This window comes from Leuresthes tenuis, unplaced genomic scaffold, assembly GCF_036924035.1.
Source record: "Leuresthes tenuis unplaced genomic scaffold, fLeuTen1.0.hap1 SCAF_3, whole genome shotgun sequence".
In the NCBI taxonomy this organism is placed as follows: domain Eukaryota; kingdom Metazoa; phylum Chordata; class Actinopteri; order Atheriniformes; family Atherinopsidae; genus Leuresthes; species Leuresthes tenuis.
In genome coordinates, this window is record NW_027325357.1 from 11,737,310 (window position 1) to 11,760,471 (window position 23,162).

Here is a 23,162-nt window from a genome sequence, read left to right on the forward strand (position 1 = left end):
AAATGTATTAAATGGAGAGCCGTACTGTTTCCTGCCTCACGTCAACTCATCTTGAACAGAGAGTCTAAATTTGAAAGTAAAACTTTACTTTCATGCCCCCTTAACAGCTGGTGCCAGGTCTGCCACTTTGTAAGCCCAGGAAAGAGCTTCTTCTCACTTCGTCATCCTTCATCAATCCGGTCACCTCGACACAAACAGACAAAAGGAAGAGAAGAGCGCTTCCTCCCTCAAATGTGAGGGAAGTGGTGAGTTCTGAGTGCATGGTGTGATTAGTTGTGAATAGGACGCAGAGGTCTGATTGGTGGAGAGAGCTGGGGGTCAGGCGTTCTGCCAGTAGTTCATACAAGGCTGCTGATTGCTATTCATCCACTGATTACAGTAATTTAGATCTGCAGCAGGCCAATGAGGCCTGCGGCTGGATGCTGCTCTGACTGGGGGTGCAGCTTGGATTGCTTTGTGATTTTTAATTTTTTTTTGTCAGAAATGAGTGAATGAGGCTGAAAAAGGACACAACATACAGCAGATTCTCAGGTCTCTGTGAGTATTTTTTGTCAAAATTCAACATAGTCATTTTACATACATTACATCCTAAAAAAAGAGAAATGTTTATAAGGTTAAAAATAATAAAGTAGCATCTAATTTTAGATGTAAATACTTAATCTCCGTCATGATTTATTCTCCACATGGTGCTCCTCCAAAAATTCCAAATCTGTATCTCAAAGCTGACTTTGAGAAAAAGCAGACAATATCTAAATGAATGAAGGCTGTATGATACATCAGTTTAGTTCTTTTTGTCTTCCCTGTGCCAGTTTTGACACTTTGAGACCTTGAATAATCAAAGTTGATGAAGCAGTTAATCGCGAATGGTTTTTTCCAGGAGCGCCGGCGATGATTAATCAAGGACCTGAGCAGCTCTGGCCTCTCCACCCGCACCCATTATAAGGTTAATTTCTATATTGATTGTTGCAGCAGAATGAACCAATACTTCACTACGCATCTTATCTGTTTTCACGTGTATGTTTTGTGCTTTCTGTGGATGCACAAGTACGAGGGAGCAGATGCAACTGTGTTGATGAATGATGCTTTTGCTGATATCATCTCTGCACCCCAGACTTCAGCTCGTAATGACAAAATAAATCATCTTTAGCACATTAGTCACATTTATTGACAAAAAAGGAAACATTTACAAAAGTTTTCTTTCTACAGAACAGTATTAAAAACAATGACTTGTGTAAAGGGCATAAATATACATTCTGACGTCCGCAGGCTGACGTCTAAACTCTTCCCCATTAAGAGGTCCACTCTTTGATCACAGCAGGAGACGGATGTTTCCAGAAATGTCCATCATTCAGGTTTACAACAGTCACTGTGTATTTATAAAGATAACACTGTTTCAGAGATACTCACCACACAGGTAAAGCCCTCTTTCTCACACACACGTTCACATATATACATACTGATGCCGTATCATGTTGTGCGTTAGACAATGTGCCCTGCTCCTCGGGGTGTTCGAACTCACGCTGCTCGCTGTCTGGGAAGCTGCTTCAGAGGTGACCTAGTTCTCCTGACTGTCAGCAGAAGGCGGTGTCATCAGCTTGCTTTGTGCCGAGGCACTGAGCTGTGTCTGGGACACTGGGACGGACCAATTGGACATGTGTAATGAAGCTCATCACACAAATGCATGCACGCACGCACACACACACACACTGCTGTCGCCAGGTCTGGAGCCACAGAATTTATAACAACCATTTATTACCTTCTGCTTTATCAGAGAAATGTGATCCCTCTGTGCGCTTCTGATGCGCCGCACTGCCATTATGGTCCATTATGGGGAGGTGACAGAGATGGAGCAGAGGGTGTTGATAAGTGTTGGTGCGGGGCCCGCTGTCATTACTCTGTCTATCGAGTAGAGTGTGCGAAACGCTTCCCACAAAATGGCTGCAGCGCAGCAAGATGGCTCCGGCTGCGAGGAGCAAATGATTCGCATCTGACGATCGGCACAAAGTGTTAGATACATTCATTTGCTGCTTGTGTGTGTTTGGAAAAGCTTCGAGAAGCGACACGGCCACAACAGACAGTCCCGCTGCAGCGATTTCTCTTCACAGCAGAGTGTGTATGACTGAGCAATATATACACAGTTAATATATCCAACTAACACATGTAAAGAGAATCTGAGAATCAAGAAACATGTAAGCAAACATTCCCACAACAACTGCAGGTAAATTCACAGAGCATACTGTTAGACTGAGTGCAGCCACTCCACATTCTATCCTACACAACACTCACCAACTACATAAGCAACAACAGTTTTACATTCATATAAATAATGATAATAACAATAATAATAATCCCAGTGTGCCCCATGAGTCACTTCAGCACTTTTGCCTCCATTCGTGTGTTCAAAGATGACAACTGAAGACCAGCTTCACTGTGTGTCCTCTCCAGCTCCCTTTAGAGGTACGATAACTGTCCTTGAGGTTGAAACACCAAATCCCTTGGTGTTGCCAGATAATAATAAAAAATAGTCTCTTTGAGGTCTTTAAGCACTGTTCTGTGAGGCTCAGGCTCCTTAAAGAGTCCACAGATCGCTGGGTTTCACAGATAAAAACAAGTCAGTTCATCGGGGTCTCGTTCCCTCTTTGAATGGCACAGATGTAAAAAGGAGCCGACAGAGACCTGCTGTCTTTATTTACATTTAAAGCTGCAGAGTGGACTCACTGCAGCATTAGAGAAGGAGGAGGGATTGATGAGGTTGATCAACTGATTGATCAGTCCAAAGGGGATGTTTATTGAGAGCATTTCTACGTTGGCTTCTGCTCCACCCTCTTTCAGTCTTTTCTTTTGCTGCTTATGTTTTTTTTAGCCGTACTTTGTAGAAGAAAAAAGAAACAACAAAACATGACAGTACAGTGGTCTTCTGTCCATATTCACCATCATCTCAAAGCCTAATTTTACAGGCACACAAAAGTAAAAAAGAAATAAAAATAAATAAAAATCAGACATGTAAAGTATCTCCGGCGGATGAAAAAGGACAAGACTCTGTGTCCTCATTTATGCTGAGAAGAACACATCATGTTGTTAACTGCTCTTTCAGTCTGCAGCCAAAATTTTTAATCTGGATCTAGATAACTGACCTGTTACTCCTTCTAATCAACTGATTACCGATACCTGCTTGTCAGCTCTCATTGGTCCACAGTTTGACACAATTAAAACCTCAGCTGATGTTCAGTTCGCCAGCTGATACCAATTTTGTTTAGAATAAGTCCAGAAAACGGATTAAACTCATAACAGGGACTGTGTATGTAACACATTGACGGTGTATGTGGAGCAGAAGCTGGCATGGGGTGGGGGTGGAGGTGACTGGGGTCTGTATAGCCAGAGGTGCTCTGCATCCCCATCTGTTAGCTCGTGGTTGGAGATGATTGCTTTAGAGAAAAGCAAACTGTCCGGTCTGTCTCTCTTCTCTTTTCAATGCAGCAGGGTCTCTGTCGGAAGCAGGGAGTCACATAAGCAGCTTTCTGCTTGCAGCGATGTGGCCCTGCAGAAATGGAGGAAAGCAACGATGGTCCAAAGAGAAAAGGAGTAGATGAAGACAGAGAGAAGCAGAATGAAAAGTAGAGAGGACGGTTTTAATGCTCCGCTCCAGGCAGATCCTCCTCATATCCGTTTCTCTCCGCTTCTTCCATCTGTCTCCTTCCTGCTTGTTGCTCAGGGGATGAACGGGACATGAAAAAGTTTCAGTTTTAAGACTCTGTCTTCATCCCCAGTCTGAAAGCTGTTCGTCGAGCTGTCCATCCATCGTCCCACAGGGTTCACGTCACAGCCCCCTGCTTGTGCTGGGATTCATCTTTATTACCCATTCTCCTCCAGGGTTGCTGTTGAACAGGTCCAGCAGATGTGTCTCAGGATCTAAACAGTGTTCACCTGCAGAAAGAATATACACAAAATAATTCACTTAATGTCAAATTTAATGTGGCAGAAATTGTGACTTCAATCCTGATTGATTGGTATTTATTCGCTCAGTCAAACGTATTTTCCCAATGAAAAAAACATTCATCTCAAAGTTGATTCAAATCAAATCTTGTTTTGTTTGTATCAAACAAAACAAGACTCAGTAACATAAGGCACAGAAAATCTGAAGAGTTGCTGATTGTTTTTCTATCAGTTGCTTATTCATACGCTATAAGTTTATCAGTTCTTCTGTTTAGAAGTTTAAATGTTTCCCGTCATGCTGACTGTAAAAGTTTCTGTTGCACTGCTCTCTGTGTCAGCGCTCATGTTAGTGCACAGACATGCGTGTAATAGGCATTTGTCTGCTCTGATAACTGCAGATGCACTGCTCGTATCTGTTTGGCTCTTCAACTCTTCATTACGCAACACCTTGGGTCTCTCATCAGCTCAGTGAGCAGAAAGACATGCAAATATCAGCGTTTGTCTGAGAAAACTCACCAATATTTCCTCCTACTTCGTACACTGCGCAGTCTGGGTATGCCACAGAGCCGTTTCTGTTGATAGATAGCAACACGTATTACGTTTTCTGTTTGCTATTAATTTGTATTTCATACACATGTGCTTCATTTTCACATATTCATCAGGTGACAGACATGACACCAAAATAACTTGAGTGCTACATAATAAGCTTATCAAGAATTTGGGAATCTAAGCAGATGGTTGTCATGTAGCAGAGCTTGTTAACTTGTCTGTGTTATACCTTCGCATTTTGCCCTTTCCATTTTCAGGGCTGCAGTTGAACTGGCGGTGAAACTGGGTGAGCAGGTCTGAGGTTCGCGAATTAATGTTGAGCTGGAACTCCATTGTGCCGCTCACCAGATCCCCGACCTGGATCTTCACTGTGCGACGCGGCTGCAGGACAGAAAATGAGAACGAGGATGTTCATCACATAACAACAGTTTGTTCAACATTAAAGCTAGCTGAGCTTCAAGAATGTTTTAAAATAAATCTAACTAAGACAACAGTGTGGACATTATCTTAATAAACTATGGACTGCCATCTCTTATTCATGGTTGTTTATCAATGACGTACATTTATCAGTCCATACATTCCCATCGCCCTGATGTACAGTGAGTTTAAAGTGAATAAAACTGGCAGGGTAGCGTTGCTCAACTTGCTCACCTCTGAGCGTTTTTTCTCTGGTTTTTCTCGGCTGTCTGTGTGGATCTTCCTCAGCAGGTTCTTAATGCGGCGATCGTAGAACTGATAGCGCCGGTTACTGTTCTCATTCAGCCTGCGCACCTGGCTCATGAGGAAGTTAGGGATCTGAAGAAACAAATCAGCACAGAATTTATTATGAGCACAGTGCCAAAAAAATCTTATAACAGGAACATGTACTTGGTTTCTCTGGAATTTTCAGGGGAAAACCCAAGTAGATGAATCTTGTAATAATATTATATTTCACATTTCTGTATTATTGTATTATTTCTAGGATATTACAGTTTTTTGACAAATATTGCTTAAATTGCTCTTTACTAAAAACTAATCAGATTAAAGGCTACAAATCAAATCAGGAGTCCTGGTAAAAACTTATTCCATACTATGTAACCACATTATTTTAATTGAGGTGCGTGGCTGCTCCTACCGTCCAGATCAGGTCCTGGTAGCGAATGAGGAGCCTCATAACATCGGCCGCCTTCTCCGCGTGTCCTTTCTCTGCGCCGTCGGTCAGTCTGCTGGGGATGGCCTTATGGAGGAAGAGGTTGGGAGCCATGATGGTTGCAACGGCCCACAGGTTCATCCTGTTCCTCTTTTCCCTTGAAACCACCTTACTGAGGAACTCGAGCAGCGCCTGAAGGAAACACAGACAGCGATAGATGAACAGGAAGATCTGTTTTAGAACTGATGTTTTTATCATCTATATGAAGGTTGGACATCAAGAAACAGATTTTAAAGAGTTTAGAGATTCTCTCGCCTCCAACTGAACAATGCTCAAATGTCTATCGATAGAAAAAAAAAAGGCCCTTCAAATGAAGCACAAAATACAGTGAAGTGAATTACCACAGAGGCTGAATCATACGTAACACCTCCGCTGAGAAGTAGTTCATGCACAGTAAGTTTCAGCTGCTTTCACTGGAGTCGAAGTAATTAGTTCAGGTGGGTTTTATGCTCCTGGCTGCTATAAGTGGAGCTGACTGCACACTTGTGTTGGTGAAAGCGAGTCACGATTAATGCAAGCCGTTATAAAACAGAGCAGAGGGTCTGAAATGTGGATTACGAGTAGAAATGTACAGTAAAGCATTACAAAACAGTACTTTGACCAAATGGGATACATTTCTGACAAATACAAGAAGAGTGTGTGGTATTTGGTAATAAACATCAAACTTCATTCATTTCATTTAATTTTATTGACGTCTGCAGCCACACGTACAGAGAAACTATGGCACATTAAGCACAAGAATGAAAAACTTCATTATCATGTTTGTGTGTGATCTTGTGAGAAAAATGTTCGAGTACAAGTACATTAAAATTGTGCTGTGGAAAGTATGTTTGGTTATATTCCATCACTGGACATGAGGAACATGTAACTTTTACCCTGCTAAAAAGGTTTAATGGTTACACAATGTTGCATCAGTCCTTGGAAACAGAACCAAAAAATCTGATCAGTAATAAATAAACCATAATAAAGACCATCAGTCTGTTCCGTGTGTGCTGAAATTAAATCTACAAATCTGTCTTAAAGGAAGATTCTGTATTTTCTGTCTGGACTGCATAAAGCTAAGCCCTGAGGGTTTTTACCTTCAGTGTGTTCCTGTTGGGCTCAGGCAGCAGCAGGATGAGCAGGTTTAACATGTGAAGTTTCTGCTTCAGATCTGTGATGTCTGAACGAGAAAAAACAACAAGGTAAGAAGCTGAACACACACACCCACACACACACACACACACACACACTGTTCATTTCCTCTGTGTTTGACAAAGAGCAATGGAATATCCAAAGATTAATGGCAGTGTGACAGCCAGCCATTAGGTCTGTTAGCTTATGTCTCTGTGGTCAAGCATCATTTATCACTTACACTGATCCTCCACACAAAATATACATCAGAAAGTCATCAGTCAGATGATGTGAATATAAATCTTTTTGTTTTTCATTAAAGTGAAACTAACTAATCCTCGGCCCTGCTGTGTCATTGTGTATTTGTGGCGGTGCAGGGATGCCTCTGAAAACGCTATCAACTTGTTCATCTTTATGTTGATTTCTCAGCCGGAGCAGAGGAGATAAGCGTCGTACAGCACTGTCTCCGTGGTCAAAGAGACTAAGATAATTATGATTTAAACTCTGATGAGCTGTCAGGAAACGTGGCCATCAGATTGTTGTGTAGATAAGTGGAAGAGTAACTGTTGCATATTCCTATTTTATACAGTAACATAAGAGACATTATCTTATACATAATGAACACAAAGAGACACTAAGGTCTTCTGCCCACTGTTCACACAGGAATATCATATAAAGGACAAATATTGATGAAATGTTAACCGAGGAAAATTCTTGAGTAGCGTCGACTGACCTCTCACGGCGCTGAAGGTGTTGAGGTACTCAGCAGTGAGCAGAGGAGCAGGCAGCTCTCGGATTAACTTCTTGAGGAGCGCAGCAGCATCGTTTGGACTCACTTCATCCCAGCTGATCTGCCCTGAGTAGAAGTTGGCTTCCAAGTTCTGCTGCAAGAGCTACAGACACCAAACAATGTAGGTTTCAGAACAGAGTGGCAACACCGTCACTGATTCTATCCTGATAACAAACTGATCTGTCTCGATTTAAAAAAAGCACTGAACAGACACTTTATGACAATGGACCCAACAAACTCAGATGTAAAAGCTGATTCTGTCACTTTTACACTTAGATGTTTGCAGAACAAAACTTCCTGCCAATGCCAACAGTCTCTGTTGTAACTCTAATGTATTGATCACAAAGGAACTTTTTGCATGTGCATGAAAAATCAAGCAGAAAGTGGTGGGCAACAGGATGAGTTGGAAAAATATTCCATCCAACATCAGCTATAGCAAACTGATGTTCAATTGAACAAATATTGAGTGTTTCTGATTTGATTCAGTAAAAAAATATGTTGGAACAAGAAACACTCTCATAAATAGTCAGTTTCCTTGAATTGTTGTTTGTTACTTGTTTGTAACTTGCAGTTATGTCCGTGTGAAGCATTATGTTAGTTAAAGGCCAATTTAAGGACAGGAACTAAGGCGAAAACTCTGTGGTATGTGGTCAACGCTTTATTTTTGTTCCTAAAAGAGCAAAAATTACTAATACTGGTATAATTGGTTTTTGTATAAAGAAACAAAAAATAAAGGAAGATTTTACGAATGAAAATATAAAATATAGCTAATACTCTGCCAGCCATCATTGTAATAAAATCCTTTTTTTCTCCACTTAGTGTTAACTGGCGCCCTCTAGTGGCTGCTTTCTTTTAACTGATTTTTTTTTAATAACTAAGGTATTAAATACAGCATGAAGCAGTCTGGCAGCAGCAGCTGAAAAAAAGCATCATTGATTTTGCTTTCTCTGGACCTTATCAATATTACATTATTTCAAATGTCATCTGTAGTTAAAGTCTGTGAAGCTGATAGATTTTCCTTTCTAATTCAAACATTTCTGACATTTTATTACAACATATAGTTTGACTGCCAATTAGGTCATAAAAGTTTATTCTTTTTTTTAAAATTTGCTTTACACGTGAGACAAAAAACAAGTTTTCGAGATAAAATACTTGATAAGTGTGTGTAAGTCCAGATGCTGTACCTTGATTCTGGACTGAGAACCTGGAACCCGCAGGATCCCTTCTGAATCAACTCCTTTCCTCTCCAGAAACGACAACAACTGCAGAGAGAAACGTCAGCAGAGTTAGGAATCAGTAGATATGAATCTCTTGCTCACCTCTGCTGGTTAGACTCAGTAACTGCTGCTGCAAACAGGGTGCGGTCAAAGCACTGCACAGTGAGGTTTTCTTATGTGTTCTATCTATGAATACTGAAGGCAGTCTGAGCATAAACATGGGCAAAAAGATAAAAATACTATCCTGAGTCACACCAAGACTGAACAACAGACACAACACATGAAAAAGTATTTAGTAAAAAAGGAAATTGTGCTTTTTATGTCATTTATTTGCTAAATGTCTACAGTATGAGATAAGTTTATGTTACACGTGTAAAGTTGACAGAGACATACCGCCTGCAGGAAGAGAGGAGTTGAGGTGTTCGGCTTCACTTTCTGATCGTTCTCCAGCATCGTGGCCAATGGCACCCCGAAAAGCGTGCTCTCTGTGAAAAACAAAATGTTGGGCACGCACATTTCACACAAGCTTTGGTCTGATTTGATGGAATGCTATTACAAGGAAGTGCCAAACAAAATGTTCAGGGACTTTCCTTTGCTTGCTTTGTATACGAATATAGTTCTGAGCAGATGCTACGGACAATGGTGTTAGGAGCTCATCTTTATTTGCACATGTTACATTTATCTGGTTCCAGACCTTAGAATCACTCCACTCCATGGAGTTTCAGTCTAACATCAGGCAAATTCTACATAGGAACTAACTGGTATTGATTCAAACTGTCCAGGCACCACAAGAAACTGGATATGTAAAAGCTTTTAATCTGTGTAAAACCACTCCTGCACTCTACATTAAATCTTACTCTAAACTGACTGGTACAAAAGCAAAAAAGCTACTGGACATTTACACTTTCACGTGTGTGAAATCTTTCTTAAGACTGCATGTTGCTGCAGAGTGCTGACATACCTGGAATTTTCCTCTTTACAGTTTTGTGCCTTTTCACCTCCAGCTCCAAGAGGTCACACAGTGCCGTCATGTCGATGAGAGCCAACTGACGCACCTTCTTCATATCAGTGTGGGAGAGATCTTGGATACGAGTCACTCCTAGACGGCATTTGGGGCAGATCACCCGCTGTGGATGCGAGGACGAAGACAGAGAAGAGGAGCAGGAGAGAAGTTAGAAGTTAGAAAATGAGGTTTAGAATAGCGAGAACAACATAAAACCTGAAAAGCAAAGACTAAAGGGATGAAAAATGACTGTTAAATCAAAACTGTAATGTAAATTAAACTCATTGCAATAATTTGCAAGTCAGTTTATCTGTTTTCAGCATCTTAAACGAGGCAAAGAGGTTTTTGTGCAGTTAACACCCTTAATTAATCTAAACCATTAATTCTTCACTTTTTCCGAAGAAATCTATTTAGCCAGAAATAAAAAAAAATAAATCTGCTGGGCTCTATGACACAACAATCCTTCCTTTGTTTTGAGCTAATTCCTCATGTGCTTAACCTTGTTATCTAACCAACAGCAAGGGGCTGATTGCAAATGGCTCATAATGACGTGTGTGTGTGTGAGTGTGTATGTGTGTGTTGTTGTATTTATATGAAAACTGAGTCCAAGCCTCATGCAAACATGACTAAAGGACTCAAAATGCCTTAATCTAAACCGTGACTGAAACACAGAATCCTTTGTTTATGACGTCACGTTACAATTTCATTTAGCTGTTCTAGCTGTAACTTCAAACTATGTGATCATTCTAAGATGGTCTTTTTTGTCTGTGGATTTTACTTCTAACTTCAAGCAGTGAAACACATGTCAGTGTTTCCCTTTTATGTTTCATTTGAGATCTATTTTCACATTTCATCGCTGGATCAGAAACTTCCCCAAAACACCTTTTTAGTATTTTTTAAAAGTTTTTTTTGAAGTCCAACCGTAAAATAAGTGGAAGAGGTCAAAGGTTTTGCATGCTTACAGGAAGGGTGCCGTCCTCTTTCCTGCGTTGGCTGTTATTCTGCGGCAGTTTGGCTTGTTTGAGAAAGATGACAGCCTGCTCGCAGTAAGCCACGTCAGTGATAAGGAATTCCTCCTTTGGAGCGCCTCGCTGATGCTCTGTTGTCAGAACTGAAAAACACACAAACAGCATTTACTTTTTTCACTGGCAGTCATTCACAACAGAGATATCAATCAAAGACAAAAATTTGACTGCAGGCAGAGCAGTAAGAGGAAGAAAAACAATTCAACCAATAATTCAAAACATTTCATCTGCTATGTGAGCCTTATGTCACAGAAGACAGGAATACAATCGCTCATCTAAAAGAGTTGTTTCGATATCAGTTACTTAAGAACTCAGGAAGTAAAGTGATCATTCTTTAATCGAAAGGTTGCTGGTTCGATCCATAACTCTCCCGGTCTACATATCAAAGTATCCTTAGGCGGCAAATTACTCAACTGTGTGTTTTTCTTGGGGAAAAAAAGCATCTGTTACGTGAACGCAATGTAATGTAAGTGAGAGAATGATCCTGAATGACCCTTTCAGTGGTATCCATCAGTATAAGCTAACATGGTGAACGGTGGCCATTTTAAAGCACCCACGTATGAATTGAAGGATTCTGATTGTTTTTCTTGCTTGTCAGAGTTGTACAAAATAAACAGGGACTCCTTCCACCAGCAACATGCTGGACAGGTAGATAACCCAGGATTAATCTGATCCAATAAGAGGACAGGCGACAGGGCTGTGATCATGCATCATCAGGAGACCGTAAATCTGCTGCGCACCTGACTTCTTCAAGTACTTCTCTGAGACATGACTGATAATTACAGTTAAACCTTAGAGTAATTTGTAGGATGATCCGGTGATGGATATTTCTGACGACATGGCTGGTCTTGCATTAAGTTTGGATTCTGTTATGTTACTGACACAACTGAAGCCACAACAGTGATGTAAATAAACAAGTTATGTTGACCATATCTGATAATATGATGTAGCACTCACCTGAAAGTGGTGTTTTGGACGCCATACTGTGCTGGGGAAATCCTTCACAATTCTGAGACTCGGGCATCAGGGTCTGGTGAAACAAACAATCTGTTCTGAGTAACAGTGAGGAACAGTCCTAAATATCAACTCTGAAATACTGTCTCCACTGTCGCCATGAATAAAAAGAGCTTTCTTTTTTTCTCTAAGCAAATGTGCACAGGAATACAGGGTGTTTCCTTTGATAAAGTACTGATAAGGATCAGAGAAGCTGCGTGTTCCCCTCTGTGGCTGTCACAGACAGGCAGTGAGGACAAAGCATGGCCTTTACATGGGATTTGCTTTTATTGTTATAGGTCAGTCGTGCTGCATGAACAAGACAGTACAATAGACTGCAACAACAGAAATTCCCACACCAAGTCTTGGCAGTCACCTGGGGAAAAGCATTTTACGTTTACTGCACAACAGAGACTTTTTATTGCAGTCCTGAAACATCTGGGGACATATGGGGAAAGTTGACCGTTTGTCTGAGTATTTCCATTTGAATGTGAATGTGTATGCCTTACTTAGTTTGTCTTAGTTAGTACTAAGTTGTATTTCGGCATCCTAACCTGAGCGATGGGGGAGCTGAAGATATCCCGAACGTCACGGGGAGGGGGTTTATTCCTTTTCCGGAGAGACAACGTGTAAGAATCCAGTCGACGTTGAACGGCCTCGGCCTGCGTCCGGGTCAGAGTTGACAGCAGAACCGCCTTGTCTACATCCTCGCTGTCCTCGCTGATGAGGGTCGATAAACCAGCATCGGCCAGCCACTGCTCCTCTTGTTCTCCCTCTGAAACACATACACAGCAGGCATAAACATGTGAACACACTAACAACAAGACGTGGAGAGCATGCTTGTAAACATGCAAAACAATATCATCACAAAGTATCATACTGGAATAAATCAATTGTACGACTGGATTACTTAGAGCTATGCACCAACTACAGCTTAAACTTGAAAATGAAGTAATGAGTACATTGTTTGCTAAGAAAACAGCTGTGCCACGATAAAGAAGAACTGATATGTAAAAAGGAAATCACATCAATGTTTTATGATAAATTTCTAAATATATTTCCTAACAAGTTACGTATATAAAAGGAACAACTTTAGGTTTATCAGTTCAGTTAACTACAACTTGTAACAGCCACACTAGTCCTGTCATTAGTGTTCATAATTAGTAACAGTTCATCTTTTATTAAAAACTCATTTGGGTGGTACAGGATGCTTTATAAGGTCGGTTCCTGGCTCTTAGACACTGAATATAGTAATTAGTAATTAAATTCAACTATTATACAAGAGAGGGTTCATCTTCATACAGTCAGTTTACTAATCACTGATAAACAAAACACAGCCTGTGTTTCATATAATAAGAATAAGAATCAGAGGGCAAAATTAGGTCTGATCATTTGAACGAGCAAAATTAAAGAGCACTCTGATTAAAAGTCAGCATTCATGGTGGGTATTTGGCATCTTCACACAAAACCTTCCCGCCAGTGTGTTTGATACTGTTGTCATGGTGATAAGTGCTACTTTGCCGCATGAGAGAAACCTGATATGTTGCCATGACAAATGCATCATTTCATGGAGGATGATGGAGGATCTCAGTAGCATCTGAGTTACACATTAATGCTCTGCAATGCTCCCACATAAAATCTTCTTCCTCTGCTCTTTGTGTCCATTCTTAATCAAATAGCACAGGATCAGCAGTAATTACCTTCTGACTGTTGAGAATCTCTCCGGGTGCAGTCGAGATCTGTGTCGCCACTCCCCTGTCGGATGTTCTCAACCTCACTCCAGAACGAGTCCAGGCAGAGTTTGTCGGGGTGCTGCTCCAAATCCTGGGAGGGTGGCGTGTGTAAGCTGTGTGTGTGTTCAGCAGCTGCCTGGTCCTGCGGGCTGGCCCAGGACTCCACGCTCATCTCGGTGGGGCTGGGATCTCTGGTGCAGACATACACACACGTAAAGAAATCACACGCATGCATGCAAACGAATGAGCAGAAACACAAAGACGCATACAAGCACGAGAGGATTGGAAAAGACTGCGGTGAAGAAAGGAGAGTGAATCAGCTGGGAGAGCCCAGAGAGAAGGAGAGACAAAAGGAGAGGGATGGAAGGAGGGCCAGAGCGAGGAGAGAGATGGCGAGAGTGGACACAAAGGGGGGTCTCTATTGTTCTTGCAAAATGTTGGGGGAGAAGTACCTTGTAGATCCACTAGATGTCACTGTAATAATATGAAATCTGCTTTCTTTAGGGACACACCCCTCCATCCACTAATATATATAAGTGAACAGAACAATGAAAGCTGAAAGATACAATCAAATAAATCAGAAACTGTTCCAGGTTGCTTGTAGTTTCTCTCTAGAACACAAGCAAAGAAAAAGCTCACTGCTTTTGGTGTAGGTCTTTACAACAGAGCACACTGGGAGATGCTGAGCTGGCAGACACATTCGTACCCCGAAGCATGAAAATGTGAACCCCCTGACAATAGACACAGGAAGTAGTCAGCTGATTCCTCTCTACTGGTGTGCGGTTCAATAAACCAACAATCTCTCAAGAAACATACCAAACCATACTAGTTCATATCTGAGGAAATGGGCAGAAGGCTTAACTTGTCATCTGGAATGTCAACAAGTCATTAAAATGATAGCAGCATACTTTCAGTTTGAGTCGATGAGTTTAGTTAAGATAGTCCTCATACATCTGAGTTAAAGCCAGATCAGATTAGGTTGGCCGTACCAGTTTCGCGGTGGGGTGGGTGACACTATGGACTTGTGAGTTTTAACAGAATTTCAGTTCAATATAATCTTTGATTCTTGCAAGAAATGGCAAGACAAAAAGGAGAGATACACAAACACAATTCCTACTTCTACGGAAGGACATACAGGCCTTCAATATGTTAATATTCAGCACTGTTTACAAAGTCAATGGAACAAAAAGGAACAAAAGATGCTCGAATTGTAGGGCTCGGTTGAAAGAGATTGCTCTTTTCATGTAAGTTTGATCCCATCGTTCCTGTGTGGCATTACGAGCCTTTGATTCTTCTCATTTCACATGGAAATAAAATTCATGTTGCTACAGAAATGTTACAAATCAAACTGATTCAATTCACATGCATCAGAAATTCCACTGAATTTAACCTGAATTAATGCAGGAAATCACTGACAATTAGGTAGAAGAAATTTGATTGTAAAGTTGGTAACATCTAATACTGATATATGGTTAATTGATAATCAAACAAATATAACAAGGTAATTCAATTACTTTTTCTTCTTTTTGCATCTTTTTGCAAATACAGTTAATTAATGACAACAAATGTAAAAAAAAGTCTGAATCTAACTTAACTTTTATTTACTGCTACAACTAAACAAATGCATCATCACCCTGTTTTATCAGTCTATAAATAAAACTGACACTTAGGAAGGCTAAGGCCAGATGAGACAGATGTGTGGCTTTAGTCACAAAACAATGATGCCGGTTTAAAGAAAATGAATAAATTAATAAAATGAAGATTTATTATGACAAGAAGCGGTAGCAACAGCTTTACCCAGACATAAGAACCTGCGAGCTACAAATGTTTGATTCTTACATTTTTAGAGGTAAACTAATGATCTCAGCTCCCCACTTTTTAATACAATATTTCGGTTGTTTTGTGTGACAAAACTTTATATAACAACAAACCTAAGATATGTTCTAACTGTCTCTAAGAAGAGATGCAGACATATGTCCTCTTACACAGACATCTCATCTTCAGCAGTTCCACAAATATTTCAAATGAACAATAAAAGAGAGTTTGTAGCATCCGATCAAAACTAAAAAGGTCAATAACATAAAATAGTAAAGGTACTGAAAAAGCAGCAGGGTCACTATAATCATACAACAGTTGTCCAAAGCCATGACATAAGCTAACGACCCAGCACCTGATGAATCAGAGACCTGGTGTGATTATAAGTGTGATTAAGTTTGAAAGATAAAAGAGTCACAGCGATGGGCACTGTCACAACCTAACATCATCTTTGGAAAACAGACTCCACAATTTAAACAGTATGTACCCAAGCAGCAGGGTTATGTTTTGATGTTGCACTTTTTTTTAACTTCACCACACAATGTGTGACCTCACTTTAAGAGCAGACAAGTCAGACTCCAACAAAAACAACCGTGAATTCAGCCTTGCTCGTCCATCTTCAGCTGCGACTCTCTAATCACACCTACCTGGCTTTTTTCTTGTATGGTAATGGCTTCACACGCTTGCCATGCAGTAGTCTTTGGTTCGGAAGGAGCCTCAAACGATTCCATCTGCTGCGTGAAAACTGCATGTCGGACTCAGGTCTGATCAACACCACCTCCTCTTTGCCTCCCATATCCACACTGCTGAAGGAAGCCAGTCCGGCACAAAAACTTGCTTTATCCAGTGGTGGTGGCAAGACACCAGGTGAGTGCGATGTAAAGCGGTCTGTATGCTCTAGTTTCTCTGAGCAGTGACAGGAAGTGATGTTGTAAGTCTTTAGCATGACTTCAAGCTGCATGGCATGTTTGTAAGCTGAGTGGAGCTGGAGCTGGAATGCAGGAGGGCGTGACGACTCCATTCACACAAACACATTCACACCTGTCCCTTTCCTCACCGCTGTGAGGTGACACACCCGGCCTACATGCCTGAAGGCCATCAACTTCCTCAGGTACAAACAAGGAATCTATTACTTGCCACACTCGAAACCCCCATTTGAAATACTTTGGCAGAAGCACAACAAAGACAATCCAAGTTTTAGTCTGATGGTCATAAATGATGGACCCTCGCGAGTGAAAGCTGACTAACATAATGCCTTATCACAAGCTTTATGGCCCTCTTATGAGCACATTAATCAAAGCTACTTTGTTGGAACAATGCTTTATGTTACCGTATGCGTTCAGGATTAAATCAAATGGATCAAAGGAAAAAAGTGTCCTAATTCTTCCACACTCTCTCAAACTTATTAAGCTTGCAAAAGCAGTCCTAAATTTAACAGCACATTCTTTTTGTGTGACAGTTAATGAAGTGGTGGGTTAAAAATCAAACCATGCGAGAAGGAGCACGAAGAGGAGCTACTTGTTGTAACAATCATGATCTCATAGCAAGTTTCCAAGCCAGAGTTAACATATGACAAATGACTCTTAAGTGGCAAAGTGTTTAGGTTTATGTGGAGAAGAATGAGGCAGAGATAAACACAGAGCAGGGGAAAGTTGCTCAAGTTACACAAGTGCAACAGGTCTGTCAACATTGGCTTTGAGCACCCTGTAACCCTCAGTAACACACTAAATCACTGACTTGTCACTGTTTGCTGTTGAACTGATGGTGGCCTCTATATTACATGAGCAGAAGGTGTGAATAGACAAAAACTAACACCACTGAAGGTGAGAAGGAAAGCAAGAAATATATTCTAGTGATTTTGACTAATTCAACGATGGCCGTAGTCTAGCATTTACAAATATCTAGCTAGCTAGAAATATGAACTAAAAAAAAACATTTGAGAGGCTAAAACTACGGTATTATTAAAAAATGACCAACTTTACCGCCGTGTTTGTTTACGCCTTTTTTTAAAAAAAAGTAAAAATTGTTTGTACGTCTTGTACATGTAAAATGATGCATGTTGCTCCCGGTTATATTGAGTAAAAATGCCAGCAGCATGACCAGAAGTGACATGCACTGAAAGTCATCCATTAAGACTAATGAAGATATCCTTGAATCTATTTACATGGGTTCCTTTTTTTGTGTGTCTCGTGAAACAAACGGAAAAGAATCATTATCTTTAATCTTTGTAATTATACTCCTCAACTTGCCAGCAGGATGTAAACCTTGGCCACCAAACAAAGCACATGCTCTGCACTATTTTTTTAAAAACAAGACAACTGAAAATGTCAGGGCGTTTGGGATTGTTTCAACTTGAATGGACCTTGCATTAACACAAAGAATCAACAGGAAGTCCTGCACTCCGAAAGAAGAATGGACACATGTGAGGCTGTCTACCTTCATACTGAAAACTGTGGGAAATAACACAAGCTAGCCCAAAACAAACAGCTCTGGTCGAGGACGACAGTAATCAACCTGAAAAAGTTGTGAAAGTAACACAGTGTTTAATCCCCGAGGCTGAACTGCACGGAAAGCTTCTTAGCTTGCAGAGAATGCAACAGTTAGCTCACACGGCATTAAGAAAGTGTTTCTTCTCAACCTCTGTCAGCCCATGTACATCAGCATCTGTTATTGTGACAAATTAGAGACCGAAAATTTTACTTCACAGTAAGCCTCCAAAGTACCAGAACCCTGAAAAAAGCAGCAAACAGCAAAACTGTTGCAACATAGCAAGATAATAGCGTTTCTGCACATACTGACCTTCCAAAAAATGAATAAAAATAACAAGGAAAAGCAAACCAAAGCTGCATCACAATCGAATTAAGTCAATCAGCAACTGTTAATCTATACATGAGCCCAAAACCCCAGCAAAGTGTGAGACAGCGATTGCAGCAAAAGCCTAATCCTACCTGGCCTTGGTCCGCCCCAAGGATTTGCCCGAGAGCAGCAGCAGCAGGGCCGCCGAGCCGCTTCTCCCCCATGGCATCCTGCAGTTGTCCCCCAAACTGCTGAGAGCTGTAGGAAACAGCAGCTGCCTGCCCTTGGCAAGCTGTTTCCTTGAAATCTCTTCAATGCACAAACACATTAGAACACGGACAGTCTGCTAGTGCTGGCAGACACGTCACTACATGCATCCTGGGGCAGGAAAAGACGTCTGCAAAGGGGGCTGGAAAGGGAGAGGAGCCGAGTGGCCGAATTGCTGAGTTGGGCTTGGACCGACAGATGGAAAATATTGTATGACTGGTTGGTATGGAAAGGAGAGAACACAACAGCTGCAACCCCGACTGGCCTGCTGGCTGGTTAGCTTGACTTACTCGTGTTATAGATTCATTCTGTACTAGATCAAAGAGAAGTCTGAAACATCCATGGTGGCAGCATGGTGCTCACTCATTCATTTATTGAATCACTCAAACACAAGCACAGGAATCTGCAGTGCTGCTTCTTTAACTTGACCTCTGGTCTCTAGTCTCCATGCTTTTCTTAAGTAACTGGAGGCCATGATCATCTTTACTGACACTCATTTACAGAGAAGTTGAACATGAATAACTGCCCGAGACAAAGAGGCACTTTGCTCAGTGGTGTCCTCAAACCATTTCAAAGGGAGGAATGAAAAACAGGATTACCTCACTGAACTTTGGATCAGGCCAACACAAGACAGTCTGCAGTCAATGGGACATCGAACAAGCACAAACATGAAATAAAACCTGTGTCTTCTATTTGATATGCTTCCAATCTGACCAGCTTTTAACCTTCAAATCTCAGATAAAACCAACTAGTTGAAGTTAAAATTTAGTCTCTGTCATGTTAGATGTCAGATCTGAGTTTTTACTGCTTCACTTCCAGGCATAAATGTTTCCTCTTTCATGTTCTTCAAAATAACAATAACAATACATCAACATTTATTTAATTTACTACATGTTTTGTTCTACAAATGTATTGTATGCCTTGAGACGACATTTGTTCCGACTGGGTGCTGTATAAATTAAACTGAACTGAACTGATGCTTTTTTAAGACAGATTGATTCAGTCGCTGTTAAAAGATCATTAGAAAGGTCATTAGCGCATGTGACTGTGTGAATACGTTTCTGATCCAAAGTTCATTTAAGCCAATGCTGGGAATATACCACGGAGCAACGGATACAAACAGCAGCTCCTGGGCTGTCATGACTGACCAGAAGTGCTGTGAGCGGCTGTGATTAACTGCTACAGAATGAACTGAACAAAATAAACATAAAAAATGATAATCACTTGACAGCACCGCAGTGCAGGTCATCTGGTGGGCTTGGTACAGTCTATCCTCTATGCTGCTGTCACTGTGACTTCTGAAACTCAGTCAGTCAGTCATCAACAAGATCAACTCAGATTACACAGAGCACGGGGGTTACTCTGGGGATTTTGACTTTCTCACTACCTCCTATGGAGTAGGGTGTCTGTTTTTTGGGGGGTTGGAGGTCTACTCGTTATCTACCACTCCAAAAAGCCTCTCCAAACCAAGAGTTCTCAGAAGCAAACTTCAAACTGAGTTTTAGTCCAGTTCCTTTGTAAAGATTTCAAGCTGCATCTCTTGTGTCTCTATTTTGAAAGGCAATTACCAAGTCGAGAGATCCAAAAGGCCAAGGTAAGGAGGGTTATGTTAACTTGTCCCCCATAACTGTAGGTCAAACCATGCTCTTTTCTCCAATCCCTTTAAATGTCAAAACATTATTCTCCTTTCTCCTGAATCCTCTCTGACTCTCGTTGCTGGCAAGGCAAGCCCTTTCTCGCCTTATCTGGCAATCCTCCTTAACTCAGGGAAGCATCCAGAGAAAAAGGAGAGTGTAGAACGTGACGACTCATCTCCTCTGACCTTGCAGATGGCATGTGACAGCCAGCTCAGCCTTGTGTCCCTGCTCAATCATCTCTTGGCAAGCAGGGCACTGAATCTTTAACTAGTGGAATGGAGGGAAAGGGACGTGAGAACAGGAAAGTGGAGGAGAATATAGGTGATAGAGGAGAATATAAAGGATAAGATGACAAAAGAGAAGAGCTCAAATGATGAAAGAGCAAGTTCAAATGTGGTTACAGGGGAAAAGGAAGGATGTGGGAAGAGAAAATAGATTTTAAAATATCTAATGTTTTCAATTATTTTTATATTAGGTCGATGTTTTTGCTCTTAGCTGACAATTATAAACCGTATGCTTACCAAGACATAAGACAGGAAGTTCTGATTAATGTTTGGAGCTAGAATTAGCAATGCATCCCAGGCTGAAGTTGCCTTTTTCCCACCTCCTGATGGTCTGATTCAAAAGCAAATGGTGACACAGTACGAAAGGCGACAGAACGCCGGTTAGATTCACACACAATCAGCAGCTTGATTGCACACCACAGTACTGCAGATCCTCACTCAATAACAGACACAAAAGCACACAGAAAGATGAAATGCATCATCGAATAAGAAAGTTCATGAGACTGACGCAAATTAGTTTAACCACGGCAAGCCAACGAAAGCATGGCGAAGACAAATCTCTTATGAACATTTAGGTCAACAGTAAAAGACGTGATGGGATGACAAAAATAGCCGTGCACGTGAAATTTTTAAATCTTACGTACACAAAGGCAGAACTGAGGTGCAAGACTTGAGTTCCTGCATCATGTGTTTCCCTCTCAACAAAATTTACGACGCCAAAGTTTGGCACATACATTCGGCTGGGCAGCGTGGCTGAACGTGTTCTGAAAGCACAGATGGGAGGTGAATTAAAGAAAAGCTTTAATTGTCTGGTCATAGAAACAAAACAATGCTGCACCCAGTTTTATGCTGGGACACCCTCTCTGAAAAGCCAAAAACACATTTAAAGATGACTTTTGTCAAACCTTACAAAGGCTAACTCAGTCATATACTCTGGTGTTTTGTTTTCAACACATGAACTAAGTGAAAAAAGAGAGAAAGATTAAACAGCTCTAACCTCCACATACTCGCAATTCCAGCTGAGATTCCTTACAAAAATATGGCTGGTATGACAGCTATACAGGCCTGGTTGGTTTAGAAAGATAATTAGCACCTTTGCCACTGATGCATCAGCTCATTTGCTTTCGATGACGTGGCGCATGGCTATGAATTTCCTTTGCACTCATGCAGCACATCAGTGTGAAGCTGATGATCTCCACTCCTACTTGATCAGCCAATGACTTTATAATTTCACATGGCAGCAAGCCGGTTCTGTCCTGTAACCTCACACTCACTTGATCATAACAACAATGATCAATGATTGGAACATGATCTGTATCATGTAACCATATCTGTCCTAATGATCAGGTCAAACTAACTTCCTTGAACAGATCTCTTTCACTGAGCCTGTCCCCTCTCGACACCGACTAATGGCACAGAGTAAAAGATCAACGTTTTTACTCTTATCACCTTAATTAGACATCACGTCTGTGACAACATTACGCATTTTCAAGTCTGTCTCGCTTTTGGAAACAGATTGCTCTTTACGTCATCCAAAACAAACAAGACGAGTGTATTCACGTGAAATCCCTCACAGGACCTCAGAAGCTGCCAGGCTGAGCTGTGCAGGGCTTATGCTTCTAGCAACGACAGCTGGAAAACCTTCTCTTCAAGTGCCATATGGAGCTAAAGGGGATTACAACAACCACAGGGCTTTGCACTGACTCTTGCCATTTAAACTCCCCCCTTTTGGCTTGATTATGCAGGTATTATACAGTTCTCCCATCATCTATATAACACGTAAAGCTGGATGTAAATCTAATCAAGTCATATATACACCAGACAGTGAGCATAAAAATCAGCTGTTAAACCAGAATTATACTGCAATTCCTACAAATTTCACCAAACAACTGGTCTCCTTGTGTAGGAAAGCTGCCAAATCACAACAATATTTCAAAATATTCTGAATTTGTTCATTAAACATTTATCAACAATGGCACATGCAGATTTTTGACCAGGTCATTTCAAGAGGTGAGGTACCTACTTCTGTATGCAGATGACAACAATGGCATAGCAGCTAAAGAAATATATGTGTAATGATTGTTTGAATTAATTTACAGGTTACGAAAGCCCAAAGCTTACATTTGATATGAGAGTTTCTAATATTGTACATAGATATGCTGTTAGGAGCATCATTATGTTTTATTTTCTGTTGTAAAATTGTCTCCTAAATGCATATAATGTCAAATTAAAAGACGCTATCTGATTGAAAGACCAGGGTTTTATCCGATATATCAGATTTGTTAAAACCATGTATGCCATAAAAGCCAGTGTCAATAAAAAAAACAAAAACATGACAGTTAAAGCTATCAGTTGAGCATAACATTACAATAAACTATTCAAGTGAAGTCTGTGGAAAGTCAAGCTTTCAACTGGATCCATCAGTAGACCTCATTTAGTCGTGCGGGCACAAAACCGCCCATAGCAACAAGTCCTGACACCCTAGCGACCAGAAACGCTTCCAGAGCACTAACACAAATCCAAACGGTTAAATAAAAAAAACCACATATTTCTCCAATATTACAAGTGCACACAACCTGTTGTGCAGGATAACACATGGGCGTTTAAAATTAAATAATCCACCGGTTTACAAACTGTACAAAGGTTAACTAGCGCTCTAATAAAATAAAAAAAGAGGTCCAATAAGACAGTCCACTTACCTGGAAAAACACCACCAACACCAACGATGTGAGACGGCTCGACTGAGCGGGAAGCGAATGTTTTTCCATGTGGTACACTAACAGTGAACCCCGCTGTGAGAAGTGAAAACAGCCAGATG

At 40.9% G+C, this 23,162-nt stretch overlaps 1 protein-coding gene across 4 annotated transcripts; it reads right to left on the bottom strand.

Annotated features, from left to right (window-relative positions):
- Positions 1 to 1,142: 1,142 nt before the first annotated feature.
- On the bottom strand, positions 1,143 to 23,162 carry LOC140303164 (rho GTPase-activating protein 40). 4 transcript variants are annotated; one of them, XM_072381808.1, is made up of 16 exons: positions 23,044 to 23,162; positions 20,989 to 21,108; positions 13,513 to 13,736; positions 12,367 to 12,587; positions 11,777 to 11,849; positions 10,757 to 10,905; positions 9,753 to 9,918; positions 9,185 to 9,276; positions 8,759 to 8,836; positions 7,518 to 7,677; positions 6,751 to 6,833; positions 5,597 to 5,803; positions 5,134 to 5,277; positions 4,712 to 4,863; positions 4,450 to 4,505; positions 1,143 to 3,924 (listed from the first exon to the last, which is right to left on the bottom strand). In XM_072381808.1, the coding sequence occupies exons 2-16, from the start codon at positions 21,078 to 21,080 to the stop codon at positions 3,818 to 3,820; spliced, it is 2,004 nt and encodes a 667-aa protein (XP_072237909.1). In that variant the 5' UTR covers positions 21,081 to 21,108; positions 23,044 to 23,162; the 3' UTR covers positions 1,143 to 3,817. The 4 variants fall into 4 exon arrangements, with proteins under 4 accessions (XP_072237909.1, XP_072237910.1, XP_072237908.1 ...); XM_072381809.1 differs by lacking the exon at positions 20,989 to 21,108 and having other exon boundaries at positions 23,044 to 23,161; XM_072381807.1 differs by lacking the exons at positions 20,989 to 21,108; positions 23,044 to 23,162 and adding an exon at positions 18,309 to 18,938.

Excerpts from the sequence above, each read along its gene's own strand:
- LOC140303164 (XM_072381806.1), bottom strand. The coding sequence starts at position 16,381 with ATGGAGTCGTCACGCCCTCCTGCATTCCAGCTCCAGCTCCACTCAGCT. Across the intron at positions 7,678-8,758 it reads GTTCTCAGTCCAGAATCAAG|CTCTTGCAGCAGAACTTGGA; the intron begins GTACAGCATCTG and ends TGGTGTCTGTAG. Across the intron at positions 5,278-5,596 it reads ACCAGGACCTGATCTGGACG|ATCCCTAACTTCCTCATGAG; the intron begins GTAGGAGCAGCC and ends TTGTTTCTTCAG.